Source organism: Alternaria ethzedia, assembly GCF_023757985.1.
Source record: "Alternaria ethzedia strain BMP 0044 chromosome Unknown scaffold_21, whole genome shotgun sequence".
Taxonomy (NCBI): domain Eukaryota; kingdom Fungi; phylum Ascomycota; class Dothideomycetes; order Pleosporales; family Pleosporaceae; genus Alternaria; species Alternaria ethzedia.
In genome coordinates this window covers 73,641-89,554 of record NW_026056214.1, presented here as the reverse complement: position 1 = coordinate 89,554, position 15,914 = coordinate 73,641, and the positions used below count along the sequence as shown (strand labels likewise).

Genomic DNA, 15,914 nt, shown 5'->3' with positions numbered 1-15,914 from the left:
TTTCGCGAGAAAAATGTACTCTAAAACCAAAAAAAAAAAAAAAAGGCTGTGAAGCCTGAACAAAACTTCCGTTCTGCAATATCGTGATAACCCCTTAGATGAAATTGCTGGCCTCGACATCGCACCTTCCTCTATCAAACCCAAAACCATCAATCACGTGGCACGTCATTTCCGTACTAGCTTAATCCCCACGCGCATCGCCATCGCAATCCAGCATCGGCATTACCAACAATCCCCCAACAACCTGTTTTTCCTTCCGCCCAACCACTCCCACATGCATCATCTCCCAACCACCGCAGATCCAGAAGTTTGCGGCTGAACTCGCCATCGCAAGATCGGTTGCGCGAAAACGGGTGGTGGCGGTGGCAAACATGCACAACACCGCCGCAGTCAAGCGAGCCGAGGTGCGGCGATGTGGTGGAAAACCGGGGTTGAAGGCGATGTCGTGCTGCGGATGTACCTGTCTATCTTCTTGTCGCATCACTAGAGGGAACTAAGGACCCTAGAGGCCGGGACATTTGTTGATCACCGGCGAATAATGAGAAAAAGCAAATACTGTGCTGCTGTCTTTGCGGTACGCGGTACGGAGAGTTTGGGAAATGGGCGAGGCCAGGCCAGGCCCTCGAATGTGAAATTGATGGGGAATGACGTAACCGCGTGATAGCGATTGCTGGACTAACTCCACCAAACCTTCTTTCCACGGCTCCTTTGCAGTGCATGATGACAGGAAGGTTTTTGGGTGGGTGTGCTGGGGTTAGCTTGGATCGTGGGAAGTTGGGCATTGTTTTGCTGTTTGGTTGGCGTGTTACCTGATCGATCACACGATAACTCACTACCTACCACGATCACTACTGCTACTACTACTGTTGCTAACTAGCACATGTGTGTGCATGAACCTACCTACGTATGTCGGCACGGCGCAAAACGCGAATAGTCTGTATATCGGATACGCATAATCAGACGCCGAAGTTGCCGGCTGGCGATGTGTTGATCCACGCGGGTGACTTGACGAACCAGGGGAGTTATGCGGAGTTGAAGAGGACGGTGGAGTGGCTTGAGCGGCAGGAGTTTGAGGCGAAGATTGTGGTTGCTGGTACTGTATGCCCTTGGTCTTGTTCAAGCGGTACAGATAATGGAAAAGAGAAGTGCTGATGAGATGTGACAGGTAATCACGACATTACGCTCGATCCTCCATTCTTTCGAGAAAACGAAGAGTCGTGGAAATGGCCTGCGCCTCAAGACACAGAAGCGTGTAGAAGACTGTTGACGGAATCCAAGTCCATCGTCTACCTTGAAAATGACTATACGGAGATACGATTGAAAGAACGGGGAACGTGCTTTACCATCTTCGGGAGTCCGTGTACGCCCAAGCAGCAACTTGCAAGTTGGGCTTTTCAGTACAAACCCGACGAAGCAGAAGAAGTGTGGGAAAAGATTCCAAATGAAGTGGATATCGTAGTTACGCATACACCGCCCAAGGGGCGATGTGATGGAGTAGTAGCAGCAACAAGCGGACAGAAAGACAGAATAAGGGAAGGATGCCCAGCGTTGTTAAGAAGATTAGAGCAAGTCAGGCCGATCTTGAACATCTGCGGCCACATACACAACGGACGAGGCGTGGAGACGATACAATGGAGAGAAAGACATGCATTACTACATCACCAACCCACGGCCATGGATATCGGTACCCTAGTACCAAGCGTGCAGTTCTGGAACGACCCAGGAGCCTCCAACAAGAAACTTTCTCTAGTTGATTTGACGACGGGCATGCAGGTGAGAAGAGGGCGTGGTTCGGGCTGCGACCACCATGCGAGCTTGACACGTCAATTGCAGCCTGACTCGCGAGGGGACCGTCTGGAAGGCCAGCCTGATGCGACGTCTGCACCGGATCAGACAGGACGTCAGCCCCCGTCCGGTGGTGGTGAGAAGCTTATCCCGACGGCACCAGCGAGCCTCACTGATGTTGCCCTGCGGGACAGTGAGGCGCTGTGGAGAGGGATTAGTGGAGGAGGACGGCGAGGGGGCGATGCAGATGAGCATCCAGATGAGAGCGATACCGGACATGGGTGTCCTGACGAGGCTACTCAGCGTCTCGCAGAACGACAGAGGGGTATGCCTCCACCAGGGACGGAAGAACGCAGCCAGACCACGGTGATCAACGCAGCGTATCTGGGTCCGAGGGTCGCTGGCAGAACGTCGGTTGCCTACAACAAGCCGATAGTCGTCGATATGGAGCTGCCTGTATGGGGCTCTTTGGGACCACGATAATGCTAGCTAATGTGGGATGACGGATCAACTGCAGCGTACCTGTCCCAAATGATCTCATTCCTAGCCAGCAAAGCACACTTGTCGAGCCAACACCTACATCATACTGCTGCTGGTTTATAGCATATTCGTGTCCTACTCACTTAAGTGTGTGCAATGGACGAGGACCACGTAGGAGGACGTGCTTCGTGGGCTTTGTGAGCTGACCATGTCACGATTGGGCGTGACATGCAGAAGTGCCCCGCCTTACCCCCGCATAAGCGTATCTTATCGTCCTATCAAGCCACGGGCTAACGTCTGCCATCGGGACGGATCGAGTGGCAGCAAATCTATCCTCTCTCACATGGCTTGGGACGGAAGAGCAAAATATTGCCTGACGGGCGACGCAACCGCCGTGCCCTGACCTGAGTTGCGACGGGCCACAGGGATGCCCCTCATCGTGCCTCGAGTGATGTGCGGAGGATGTGCATTGATGGGTGCCGAAGGCCCGGTGACTGCTACCGTCTGAGCTGGGGAACACATGTGTCTCGGACGCTGCAGAGGATGGATTGCCTGGGTGGATCTCGGATGTGACGAGTTGGCTGTCGGTGCTGGCTTTGTGCTTCACCTGTACCCTTGGGGTGCAGCTGGATTCGTCATGTCTTGCAAATGTTCATGGTGGGGTTGGTGAGCATTTCACGATTGGACAGCAGGTGTGGTCACATCGTGCTTCCACGCTTCTGGCATGGCTTCTTGGGGCTTCGGTGGTCATGCAGGCCCTGCTGGGGGTTGGTCCTATCAGCAGCGGTTTTGGCGCCAGTCTCGAAACGGGCCATGTGGAGGGCGCTGGGCGTGATTGGGCTGTGTGTTTTGCAGCCGCCGTGGCCGACGACGAGACGTGCAGCGGTGCTCATGTGAAGCAGCGGCTTGCGCGATGCGATGCGATGGGCGTGGAGCGGGGACTAGTCAGCGTACGTCGAGTCGAGGCTGTGACGCTCTTTTCAGCCGGCGACGAGTTTGGTACAAAGCAGACAAGTGCGAGGCACAGGGATGCCCTCGACGGCTGTCGAAGCCCTGGGGCTCTGTGCATGAGAGCCTGATATAGTCACAACTGCACCCCCAAAGCGTGCAGGCTGACTGCTCTCCAAATCCATATTACCCGTTGCACACATTGTTCTATTCTTCGAAGCCGCAATCTTATTCTTCTCCCACGATTCTTAAATTCCACACTACGCGGTGCGATCCCGACTACCGCCAGCCGGATCCTATTGGCATTTTTTGGCACGGTTGACGGTGACGTCGCAAAGCCATCCACACCGCAACTTACGGCCTGCAAGCAGAGCCATCGCTGCCGGGCAACGAGCAGCGCAGTCGCGAGCACAACACAGCCTCACTCCTGTGCCTGACCGCCGGCCGAGCACTACAATTCCTTTGTCCAGCGTCTTTGATCCGAGTTTTTTTGTCTCTTCGCCACGTTTCCGCCATCTTCGATCCGCGCTGTCTGTGTCCCTGAGCGACCCACTATTCCTTAGGTCAGCCGATTTCCAGCAAGCCATCCTCGTCAGGCCGTGCAGGAACACCCGCACGCTCCGTCCGCTCTGCTCTCACCACGGCACATACTGCACCCGACTCTCCTTATAGGGCTCCCACACCGACGCCTCGCCCAAAGCCCATCGCTCCTGCCCTTGCTTTTGCTGCGGCCTGCCAGACATCCGCCCAACACCGCCACAGGCTCGCTTGCTCCTCCACTCGCTGCATTGCCCGGATCCGCATGTGTCAGGCCTGAGTCGCAAGCAGTCGTTGCTGTCACACTATAAGAGAGATCCCACACCCCACACCCGCCTAGCAATCCTCTCCCCACACCCATTGCCGCCATGGACGACCCCCTCCCCGATCACTACAAGGCCCTGGGCGTCGCCAACACGGTCGACGCCGCCGTCATCAAGGCCACCTACCGCAAGCTCGTCCTCAAGTGCCATCCCGACAAGGTCACCGACCCCGCGTTGAAGGAGCAGAAACAGGAGGAGTTTCACAACATCCAGCAGGCCTACGAGTGCCTCATTGACGACGAGAAGCGGAGCAAGTACGACGCGCAGATCACGCTCGACAAGCTGCGCAGGGAGAAGGCGGCGCGAGGAGCTGCGCCACGCGACAGGACTGCACGCTTCGATGTCCCCACATCAGGCGGTGCATCCTTTGCCGCAAACGGCCCTTCGCGATACACCACCGAGTACCGCGCTCCCAGAGCGAGCGAGGAAGACGACCGCTACCACGCACGATACCACGCCCAACCCTCAAAACCCACATCATCCTCCAGATCTACTCGCGAGAAGGAATCTAAGAGCTCGCGACACGTCAAAGAAGACAGATCACGCTCAGATCGCGAGAAAACGCGTGCCAAGGAGACCCGAAGCGACCGCAAGTTCACCCAAGTCGACAGTGAGTCATCAGGTGACGAGAAGGCGCGCTACGAGGCAGCCTTCAAGGCTCGCACTGAAGAGGATGCTCGGCGCAAGGCAGAAGAGCGCCGCACCTATGAAGACAACCGATATACCGGCACCACCACTCACACTGTCCCTGCTGCACGCAAGATGAGCGTCCAGGAAGAAGAGGCGCTCCGATACCAGCACAAGTCACGCGCCCACGTCGAGGCGGATATCCTATCTTCCCGACCGTCGCCTGCCAGGGCTTCTTCGCGCGATTACTACACCTCCGACCCACCTCGGATGGTTCGACGCGACAGTGCTCGACCCGAGCCCGTCCGCAGGTCATCTGCTCGCCCCAGCAAGGAAAGGCCTTCTATGTCCCGTCGTGACACCGACCGTACCGATCGCGGTATTCCTGAGGTTGTCGAGTGGGATGATGAGCCTCGCCGTGAGGAGAGACGGGTACCCAGCTTCAAGCACACAACCTCATCACCTGCTGAGCTCCGCGGAATGCCTCAGCGCTCGTACACCGACAGCAGGCCCGCCAGATATGCCGAGAACACGCCTCCAGCACCTTCGCTGAGTCGATCGTCGACTATGCCTACCATCCCAAACACCTCCTCGCGCAGGAAGGAGGCCACCGCGCCTCGCCCGTCTGGTCTTCGCGAGGCCATGACACCCGAGCAATACAGCAGCCCTGAGAAGTACGCGAGTCCCGAGCGAGACGCTTTCCCCAGCGTACCACCATCGTCGACCGTCAAGACATATTACTACCCCGTTCCCGGAGCTGGCGTTTCCCAAGACCCACCAACCCCCACTCCTCGCCACGTTGTTCGCGAACCCCAATCCCAACGCCAACACCGTTCAAAGTCGCCCATCGGCAAGCCTCCGATTGGCCCCAACCGTCCCGCAGAACCCACCACTGCATCATACAAGACCGTCCCGAGGCCATCGATGCCAAGCCGCACAGAGTCAAGTCGCAACATCTCGCCTGTTCGCGAAGAACGCGGCCGCTCAGGCAGACTCTACGGTGAAATCGGTAGCGAGCCCCGGCACAGGGTACGCCAGCAAAGCATCGACCAAAACGATGTCCAATACAGCCGTAGATATGGTCCCGAGGACGTTAGATGGGCACCAAGATCTGGTGATTCCGACAGAGGCTTTGCCAGTAAACCTGGTCTCAGCAGGACTGCTACGTATGTTTACTAGTAGTTCCGTCACACTCTGAGCTATAAGGCGAAACATGTACACGCACATATACATCGACACAGGCATCAAATTGCCCATAGGATACCCCCAACCCCCGGCTATTCGGACGAAACACCGGGATCATATTTGCGATTTCACAGGCGTTGAACGGTTTTCCCATTATTATCTCCCATCTCATTGATGTTCAGTTCTACGACCAACTACACGCAAGTGCTGCGTTTGGCGTTTCTCTGTCTCCTCGTCTTGCGCAAGTCTCACACTCAATCATCTCTGTACAATTGCATATATACATCGAAATTGAAATACATTTCGATGCAGCTTTTCCAATCGCTTTTCTATTGCTCCAACTCCATCGAGCAAGACGTGTATGTACGTCTTGTGATTACTTTCGTTGTATTGTATTGACACACTGCGCCGGGCTAGACCTGGACACATTCGCTTTTTTGGACTTTTTGGTCTTTGGGATACGTATATCACGCTCGCTTGGTACGAGATGAGATGAGATGAGATGGACATGAGATGATGAGCCTGATGGGCATGGTACTTGTTTTTATTGTTTCTGTAGACGTGGAGGTCCTCTTTTGGGACATACACACACGCATCACACATAGTATATAGTTTAAAGTAGTAACTTGAATGGATTTTCAACCTCATCCAAGACTTTCTTCCAGCATATGTTTTCTGTCCACCCACGGAAATGTGTCTACGATCATCTGACCTCGCAGCTACTGGTACGAGCAAATACGACGACTTCACTGTAATTCCCTCACTCATGTTCCACAGAGCCGCAATCTCAACTGCGCGAGCTGCCCTATCTCACACCGCAACTACCTTTAGCCCACCCACCAACCACTAGCTGTGTTACCAGTTCAACCCTTCCTTTTATCCCTCCGTGACCAAGAACGGCGATCTGCACAACTCTTATCTTGCAGAGATAGGTCAGATCTACATTTGTAGCACCAGATAATGTAGAAGCAATGCAGGTAAGATGTATGTAAGCCTTTGGTGTGTGCAAGGAACGAAGTAAGCGGATGTCTTCATTAGTCAGATGAGAGATGCTACTTCAGCTGTCGCATGTTTGGTCAGCAACAAAACGGTGTTCGGTTGGACCTGCCCTGCTAATCCATCTGCCCGTGGAGGGTACGCTTAATCAGGAAGATTACCTAGTATGGGGAGAGGCCGTATCGCGAACGAAGGATCGCATATACGACGAACACACATAAGTAAGCGGACGACCCATTGTTGAAATATGTGTTCCATTCATTTACATAGCCTTTTCCACCAGAAACCCATAGATGAATCCAGAGAGGGAAAAGGAAAAAATAGGAAAAGCCCAAGGATATGATCAATCCATCTGTCAAGATCCTTCTCTCCCTCTCTCCCACAAAACGCCTTTCGCTGGCTGAACTCGCCAAGCGAACCAGAAAATAGAAAAATCAAAACACAAAACCAAGGACGCAACCCAAGATCGCAAGTGGGTGCTTTCTGCCAGAAGACAGTCGCTTTGCATGGCTCGTAACATCGATACTGAGTGTGTAAAGTAAGGAGATGAGATAGATATACAAAGGGGCAGCGAATGTAGTAATGGTTTTGTCCAGAGGAAAAGTTGTTGTAAGGAGTGTCAGTATGTCGAGGGGATGGCGGTACTAGGGTACTAGAAACTAGAACATTACTCTGCGTAATTCAACGCGCATTAGCCCCCAACATGCGAATATGTAAAGCCGTGCTGTACGGACTTGCAAAGAAACGAAAGATTTGATCACAAAGGAAATGAATGATGACAAGGGAATACGAGATGGAGACTGCCGGACCGTTGGAATGCATCGGCTGCCAACGGTAACGGAGATGCTGCACATCCAACGTCGACTCTGCAAAGTGGGCCAATGTGACATGCAGCTGTCAGGAGTCCAAACGCTCAGTGTTGGTGGCGTCGCGAGCTCCTGTTGGCGAAGGACGATCCTTCGGAGAGAGGTCGCGTAATTTCCGACAAGGCGGCCGAAGCTACCTAATCTTGTGCGCGCGGCGTCTTCTCCGGAAGCTTCTAGATTGAGCAAGTCCACTCCGCATATTTTGAGTTTGCGTTTCGGTCTGTTTGTGCCTTTGCTCACAGTACGTCCCAGATGTTCCGAACAATGGGGTTACTGCCAGTTTGAACAGGACTCCGGGGATCAACGGTTGCCTTTTCAGGCGTCCATTGCCGGGGTAGTGGTTCTTCCCATGCGGTATGGCCGTTTCGTCCGTCCTTTATCGTCTCGTTGGAAGATACCGGACTCGTGTCGTCACCAGAAGACTGGAGTTCGAAGTGGAAGGGGTTCCTTGTGAACTCCTCAGCACGCGGTGACATGAGAGCGTCGATGTCATCAGCAGCATGTTGAGGAGCAGAAGGTTTCGGCAGCTTCGACTGAATCTCCGTTTGTAGCTTGTGCAACTTTCGTTGTTCGCGCATGTTCGGTGATGAGAACCTAGTGCGAATGGCCTTGGCGGGAGTTGAAAGGAAGGTTTGACTAGGCGATCGGGGAGTATCCGGTGCCTTGGGGAACGCTACAGGAACAGGTTCAGCCGGGTCGATAGGGGTCAAGGCTTGTTTTTCGGGTGAATTGCTAAGGCTGTCGATGCGTGGTCCGGCGTCTTGGCTATGTTTTGGGAAGGACATGGACAGCAAGCTGGGGGCCTGGAACATGGGGTTCGTTTGCGCCGTACCGTCCAGCGATGCAAAGCCGTTGAAAGTCTGATGGGCAGGCGGTAGGATGGCTTGGAATGACGGCCGTCGATCCTCAGCTTCAGAGTCCTTGATAGCCGCTATGCTGGGCCTGTCGAACGGATTGAAGTCTGCTCTTGTTGGCGATGTCAAGCCGAATGGATCTTCATCTGCTATCCTTGGCTTCAGTGGAGTCATGTGGAATTCCGTGGCACGTGGCGACTTTAGGTCATCTTCTAGGCTTGCGTCTGTGCGACCAAAGACATCTTTAGGAAATTGCGTAGCCACTGGCGAAGTAATCTCAGGCGCGGAAGGTTCGTTGTCCAGATCGTAGCCTGCCGGCCATGGGTTGTCAAAAGAAGTCTTGATTGGCGACATGACCTCAGCATCGGATGCGTCGTAGGAGCTGAAGGAAGGGATGTTGAAACTTGCTACAGCTGGGGATCGAAGTGGCTCAAATCCTGATGGTTGTAGAGGCGCCAGGTGTCTCTCTCCTGATCCGAATGATGAGCCCTCGTCGTTGCTCAGGCCCAATCGTAATGGAAGTTGACGTGAGAAGTTGGGGACAGAGGAAAGCTTGAGAGTAGGCTCGGAATAGTCTTCGCTGTTAGAAACATCTTGAGTCTGAATGGTCGGCACGTTGTCGTTAGTGACGGAGACTACAGGCACAACGTGACCTGTGGGGTCGACATAGGGCGTCGTTGTCGTCGGAGAGGGCTCGGATGGGACATCAAAGTGCGCAGGGCTCGAGTCCCAGGACCGACGGAAACCGGCTGAGAAGGCTCCAGTGGGTGCCGATAGGGGACCTGGAGATATAGCCATCATGTTGCCTGTGCTTGCCCGTTGCATGCTAATGTCGCTGTCGGGTGGTAGCGGCGCTGTTCGTGGAGTGCGCGATCCCGAACCAGAGTCCCTATCGTACGAAGAGTACTTATTGTTTCCTGTGGAGCGGGTGGAGGGAAGGCCAGCAGATCGGCGTCCATACCCTTGGTTGTGATATGAGCGGCTTTCGTTTTGTCTTAACAAGCTGTTGCGGAACTCTTGCAATTGCATGATGAGGTTCATGTTTGGTCCGATCCACTTGCTTCGCTTCTTTGCCTTGTCGTACGCTTCTTGCACACTCATCTGCGGGTCCTTGTACAGGCCGTAGGCAACGATCAAACTGGCAGAACGACTGACACCACATTGGCAATGGATGAGTACGCGCTTCCCACGCTGAACCCTCTCGTCTATCATCCTGACCAGCTTGTGAAGATCGGGAACGATGTCTGTGTTGTGCTCCCAGGGCATGTGAATGTACTCTGGTGTCTTGTATGTCTTGCCCTCGATCACAACCTCGCGCGGCTGTATGGTTTGCATGACCGGCGTGGCTTTGGGTGTGGTTGGCGAGCCATCGTCCATACCGAATGATTGCTTTGGTCTCTGTCCAAGGGTGGCAAAATCAACATTCTCCGCTGGTGGGCCATCTATGCGCCTGGCGTCAATATCTTTTTGTGACTCCACCGTTGGCGTGGTGAATGGGTTCTTCACTTCGCTCGCGACGTTGATAATGACATCGAAAGTCGTGGCCTGGATAGCAGTTGGCTCAAAGTAGAGGAACACGCCAGACTCATAGATACAAATGGGGCCGTTAGGATAGGCAGCCGGCTTCTCCTCTCGTGACTGGGGAACATCGAAGTTGGGTTCCTGGTCCTCCTCCTCTTCCATTTCAAAGGGGACTTCGCTGAGGCCACTTTGCTTAGGTGCAACAGGTCGTAGAGGAGGCAATTGCATACCACCCATTGGATTCGTGCTCGGTGAACATAATGGTAGTGAAGGAGATGACTGGAAGTGGCGAAGCGGTGGGCGATTGAAGGACGGTGTTGAGGGTATGAGCAACCGTACTGGTTTACTCTCATTGCTGCCAGGCGTTGAGATTGTTAAGCTCAAGTTGGACGGTCGACGCTTCGGGGGTGTCGGTGGTTTGATAAACAACGGAGATGGCGGTGCCGAACTGTTCTTTTCTTTGGGAGCGACTGCTATGGGAGCTGGGGTGTGCGCGCGCAAGTTGCTGAGCGAAGACGCTGTGTTGATACCAAGGTTCTTGAGATTCCGAGGCTTCTTTGCAGGTGTTGTGGGACGCTGCAATTCGAAGAATGGGCCGGCAGACGGTTCCCCGACAGGTGCCTCTGCTCGTCTTGACCTGAAGTCGGCAACGAAAGACGAGGGCGTGATTGTCTTTGCGAGGGGCGATTCGGGAGACACGCCTGGAGAGGGGTCTGTCACCGAGGACGAGTCCATGGTTGATATGGTTGTGGTCGGGGAGTTGTCGGAAGAGCCCGTCGATGTACTGTCGCGACTTTCGCTGTGGATGTGGAAGGAGGAGAAGGGTGTGCCCGAGTTCGTGTTAGGGCTCGTGGCAGGACGTGCTACATTCCCGCCATTTTGGCCCTTGCTGTGGTGCTCTCCTCCAAATACGGCGCCGAATGAGGGCATGGGCATGAATGAGCGCGCGCTCGTCTGAACCATGCTGGGACTTGTGTGTGTTGCCAAGCGGGGGCAGTGATTGCGAGTGCTACTGGGCGGACGGGGAGCTCGCGTTGAGGTGGAGGGTGAAGGGAGGCAGTGGGTGAAGGACTGCTCGAGTTTCTTGGAAGGGAAAGAAGAATTAGGTGTGTAGAAAGCCCTTTTCAGAGTCGGAGTGTCAGCATCATGGGATATTGTGGGCGAGGCAGACATGGCAGGCGCATGTGTTTCGAAACGAGGGCGGCGGGACGGGGGAGTGGGGAATGGAGGCTGAAGACAGGTTGAGAAGCTGTTCCCAGACTCGAAGATTGGTGGTAGAGTGCACATGGTCGAGCAGGTAACGGTTGACAGGTGACAGGTGCCCGTACACTGCCTCGACTACAGTCATGCTCGCCCAGACAGACGACGGGGCACAGGAATACGGAGTTGGGACACGAAAAGAAGATGCGGCTTACCTGGGTGCCAACAGCAGTGGGGAGGGGCGCTGGCGTGGTGAATTGGAGCGAGAATACCAGATCCTCTACTAAGCGCCTGGGGGAAGGAGCGACTGGGCCGGCGATGCGCCTATGCCTGAGGAGATGCGGCGTAGTGGGTAGAAAGGGCAGGAGCGGGCGACGCAGCGGGTGCGGGTGGTGCGAGCGGCGGTGGTGAGGAAGGCGCGGTCGAGGGTGGGTGCCGCGCTCACGATGGGGGTCTGTTGCGACGCACTCTGGACGATGGGGAGGGTCGAGGGCAGAGTGGTGACCAGCTTGGGCAGTGCGGACGAGGGAAGCCGGTCGATCGCAGAGCCGCTGCCGCCTGGATGTGGGAGGAGGGGGTCGTGGTAGGCGAGGCGAGCACGCTGTGTGTCGTGATTGAGGCGGCGTGAATGCGTCTTGTCGATGGATGGGGGAGACGAACTGCGAGCTGCGCTAGTGGCTCTGTGGAAGCGCCGACGTTCCAGGAATAGCAACCGCCGCCGGTGCGCTACGAGGCAGCTGCGACCACTAGGACACTAGCATGTCAGACCCATGAGCGTCTTGGGACCATACTACACAAACGCGCCAGTCCACTCAACCACCGCGCCTTACAGCCTGTCTACCGTACCGCGGCCGATCTTGGTTCGCAGCGTACGCGTAGCCGTCATTTCCCTCGCCTAGCAAACAAATACTCGCCCTCTCCGCTCCACAGGAGACGGCTCTCGACAAACTGCCCTTCTGCCCTTGTTCCCCGGACCTGGCGAACCTGGCGAGCCTAGAGTAGGCCCCTGGAGGCCGCATCCTGAAGACGGGAAGGCCCAGACGAGATACCTCGGAAAGAGGTTGGGGTCCGCGCCATATTGCATCCACCCCAGACAGTATGTAATCCGTCCCGTCTCCGGCCTCGACGCGCTCGAGATGAATTACTCGTCGTCCAGGTCGTCGTTGTTGTCAGCGCTCACCACCGCCGGGACACCCTGGCCTCGCTTCGCATGCCACAGCCATCGTTTCGACTCTCGCTGCGTGCAAGACTGCGACTGCGACTGACTTCATCGCGGCCTTCTGAGGCACAAAACAGTCGGAGCAAATATCTGCAACGTGAAACGCACCGTGGGAACTTATCGACCCACCTGTTGGCGGGGTGAGTTTTTGCGTCTCCGTCATGTGAGGATTACCACGCGTTTCATCTCTCTGCCGTCAGTTTCGCAATCCTAAACTCTCCCACAGCATTTGTGGACCTTTTTCCCGTATGACTGCCAGGCAGAGCCGCAGTCCTTGCAGCACCTGCCGAAACGTATTTCCACCTCTGCCGCCGCCTGTGCCCTGAATGTTGGTAATTTGTTCTTTCTGTTACGCAAAGCCCCGATTCGGCGAGCCCACACCAAATGCGTTTCAGCATCTTTTAACACCGGCAGAATCCGTCCTAAAAAGCAACGCGACACCGATTCGGGTACCCATGCGAAGATCCAACGACTCAGGACAGTCCGCCTCATCTTCCTGGGCACGTGCTCTTGAGATCGGGATAGGTCGACTGAGCGACTCATTGGTAGTTTCCATACTTATCAACTTGCAACGTGGAGATCAGAGCCCAACTCTTCGCTACCAACTAGACGGGTCTCCCGACTGAGTCGTCATTGGGAAGTGTTCTGGCCTCCCAACACAAGGCCCCAATAAGGCCCGAGTCTCTTTGCCGGCCCTGACGCTACACGCAGTGAGTCGTAGCAGCTGTGACAGAACAGTCTGGTTCTCCCGCTATTAGGGTGATTTGGACCAAGCAGCATTCTTTTCGAGATAAAAGATAAGGGGTGATGTATCACGGGCCTCAGTAAGGTTCAAATGTTTGCGATCGTGCTGGCGGTCCGAGAACCTAATCCTCTGCGACGACGTCGACCAGCAAGCAGGGACGTGCTCTGTACATTTCACGGTCGACCTGTTCATAGGTTTGGTTGTGCGTGAAGTCTCAACATACTCAAATGAGGTTCATGCGCCCCTGTGGCCTATGTGCCGTGGTACCTGTATTGTAGCACGTCACCACGACACACTGCGCGCATGTCATAGCTTTTCCGGACTTGCGTCCGACTTCATAACATGGAACGCTATGCTCGCTCACAAGAACGAGTAATGTACCTTTGTGTCCAGCTGTAGTCACAACTTTGACATAGGCGCTTTGTATATCTCAGCTGGATTAGAACGCTGCCAGAGACATGTGTAACAGGTCGTGGGTGCTGTATGAGAAGGGGATGTGACTGTGTCAGAAGCTACAAGTCGCTGTTCATTCTTACCGAGTCACGTTGTTCTCTAAGCATACTTGAAGGTATGACGGAAGGACAATGCGCTCATCTGTAGATGTGGTTAAACTGCACTCTCTGATGAGAAATTCGATGTATTAGTATTGGAAATTGACCCATTCCACAAGCTAATAGTTCATTCAATGGAAAACAAGCTCTCTGTTACCTGCAACCTCTACATATGTAAAAGACGAGATCTTATATCGGGCTTCTTCATAGTCAGTACCTGACATGGCCGTAGCAATGACAAACTCAGCATGGCTACGTTGGTAGGTATTCATCCACGAAGAAATTGGGGTAGAAACATTCAAAGCCATCATCGCTTTCGCCTTACAGTATAGCTCAATGTTCAAAAGATTTTAATAACCTTCGCAAAACTCCAGGCCAAAGTGCATGTTCTGTTGTTCAGCGTGCAGATGCGCTCATCAATGACCACCACTAACGCCAAGCCAAAGCGGGCTAGCGCCGCCCACCATGCGAAATTCAAGCGAGCCCGAAGAACTCGAAAGTCGAGAGCCTCTTCTTTTCGCGACAACTAACCACCAGGTCAATCACAACAGCGATCATGTCGAGGCCAACCGTCACCGTCGTCTCCGCCAAGGGCGAGGTCACCAAGGACACCGTCCCCGTGCCCAATGTCTTCAAGGTCAGTTCCGCCGCAATTCGAACTTCGCGATACGATGCAAACCACAACCGGAGGGACTGAGGGCTGCGACGGCTGCTGGAGGAGTGCACACATGGGAAGAACATCGAAAGAGCGGGGACACAAGTGGCAGCGGAGAATGCTCGCATTGAGCTGGACTACGCAGAGTTCTTCCCATGATGCGGCCTCATGAGAGTGTAGCGAAAGCCGCACTTTTTTGGCTTGTCTGCTTCTCTCAGTCTCTTGGATATGGCTCTGCAACGCATTCGGACACGCTTCAGGTGTTTTGGCCAATGCTAATAACTCTTTCAGGCACCCATCCGCCCTGACATCGTCCACGCGGTGCACACTGGCATGAACAAGAACCGCCGCCAGCCATACGCTGTGTAAGCCTACCTCGCGCGCTGCACAACCACACAGTCTAACAACAAGCAGCTCCGAGAAGGCTGGTCACCAGACTTCTGCCGAGTCCTGGGGTACCGGTCGCGCTGTGGCCCGTATTCCCCGTGTCTCTGGTGGAGGTACTCACCGTGCCGGTCAGGCTGCCTTCGGTAACATGTGCCGCTCCGGTCGCATGTTCGCTCCCACCAAGGTCTGGCGCAAGTGGCACCAGAAGATCAACCTGAACCAGAAGCGTTTCGCTACCGCGTCTGCGCTCGCTGCTTCAGGAAGCCCTGCTCTTCTCCTTGCCCGCGGTCACGCCATCAGCACCGTCCCTGAGGTTCCTCTCGTCATCTCATCGACTGCTTTCGCCGATGCCGCCATCAAGAAGACCTCCGCCGCCGTCGCTCTGCTGAAGGCTGTCGGTGCTGGTGCCGATGTCGAGAAGGCCCGCAACACACGCAAGGTCCGCGCTGGTAAGGGTAAGCTCCGTGGCCGCCGTCACACTCAGCGCCGCGGACCCCTCGTCATCTACAACCCCGAGGAGGATGGCAAGGAGCTCGTCCTTGCTTTCCGCAACATCCCAGGTGTCGAGACCTCATCCGTCTACTCCCTGAACCTCCTCCAGCTCGCCCCCGGTGGCCACCTCGGTCGCTTCATCGTCTGGACCTCATCCGCTTTCAGCGCTCTCGACAAGGTCTACGGATCCACCGCTGAGCCCTCAGCGCTCAAGAAGGACTACCTCCTGCCCTCCACCATGATGAGCCAGCCCGACCTCAGCAAGATCATCAACTCCAGCGACGTCCAGAAGGTCCTCCGCCCCGTCCGTGGTGGAGCCGTCTCCAAGCGTGGTGTCGTACAAAAGAAGAACCCGCTCAAGAACTTCCAGGTGCAGCTCCGCCTCAACCCATACGCTGCTACCTTCTCCAAGGAGAAGCTCGGCCAGAAGAAGCTCGAGCAGGGCAAGCCCGAGTATGCCACCGAGACCTTCCACGAGCTTATGCACGAGAACTAGATGGTTGTTGGTTAGCGTTATGATTTCCTAAGGTGTTCTCTCTTCGG

The 15,914-nt window shown here is 55.0% G+C and overlaps 3 protein-coding genes across 3 annotated transcripts; 2 read left to right on the top strand and 1 right to left on the bottom strand.

Moving 5' to 3' along the window:
* Positions 1-4,118: 4,118 nt before the first annotated feature.
* Positions 4,119-5,879, top strand: J4E87_007516 (uncharacterized protein; the record flags this gene model as incomplete). The annotated part of the gene is made up of 1 exon (XM_049379111.1): positions 4,119-5,879. The coding sequence occupies one exon, from the start codon at positions 4,119-4,121 to the stop codon at positions 5,877-5,879; it is 1,761 nt and encodes a 586-aa protein (XP_049231022.1).
* Positions 5,880-7,983: 2,104 nt separating this feature from the next.
* Positions 7,984-11,085, bottom strand: J4E87_007515 (uncharacterized protein; the record flags this gene model as incomplete). The annotated part of the gene is made up of 1 exon (XM_049379110.1): positions 7,984-11,085. One exon carries the CDS (start codon positions 11,083-11,085, stop codon positions 7,984-7,986), a length of 3,102 nt encoding a protein of 1,033 aa, XP_049231021.1.
* A 3,308-nt stretch (positions 11,086-14,393) lies between these two features.
* J4E87_007514 (uncharacterized protein) lies at positions 14,394-15,867 on the top strand (the record flags this gene model as incomplete). The annotated part of the gene is made up of 3 exons (XM_049379109.1): positions 14,394-14,474; positions 14,784-14,857; positions 14,907-15,867. The coding sequence occupies 3 exons, from the start codon at positions 14,394-14,396 to the stop codon at positions 15,865-15,867; spliced, it is 1,116 nt and encodes a 371-aa protein (XP_049231020.1).
* Positions 15,868-15,914: the final 47 nt, after the last annotated feature.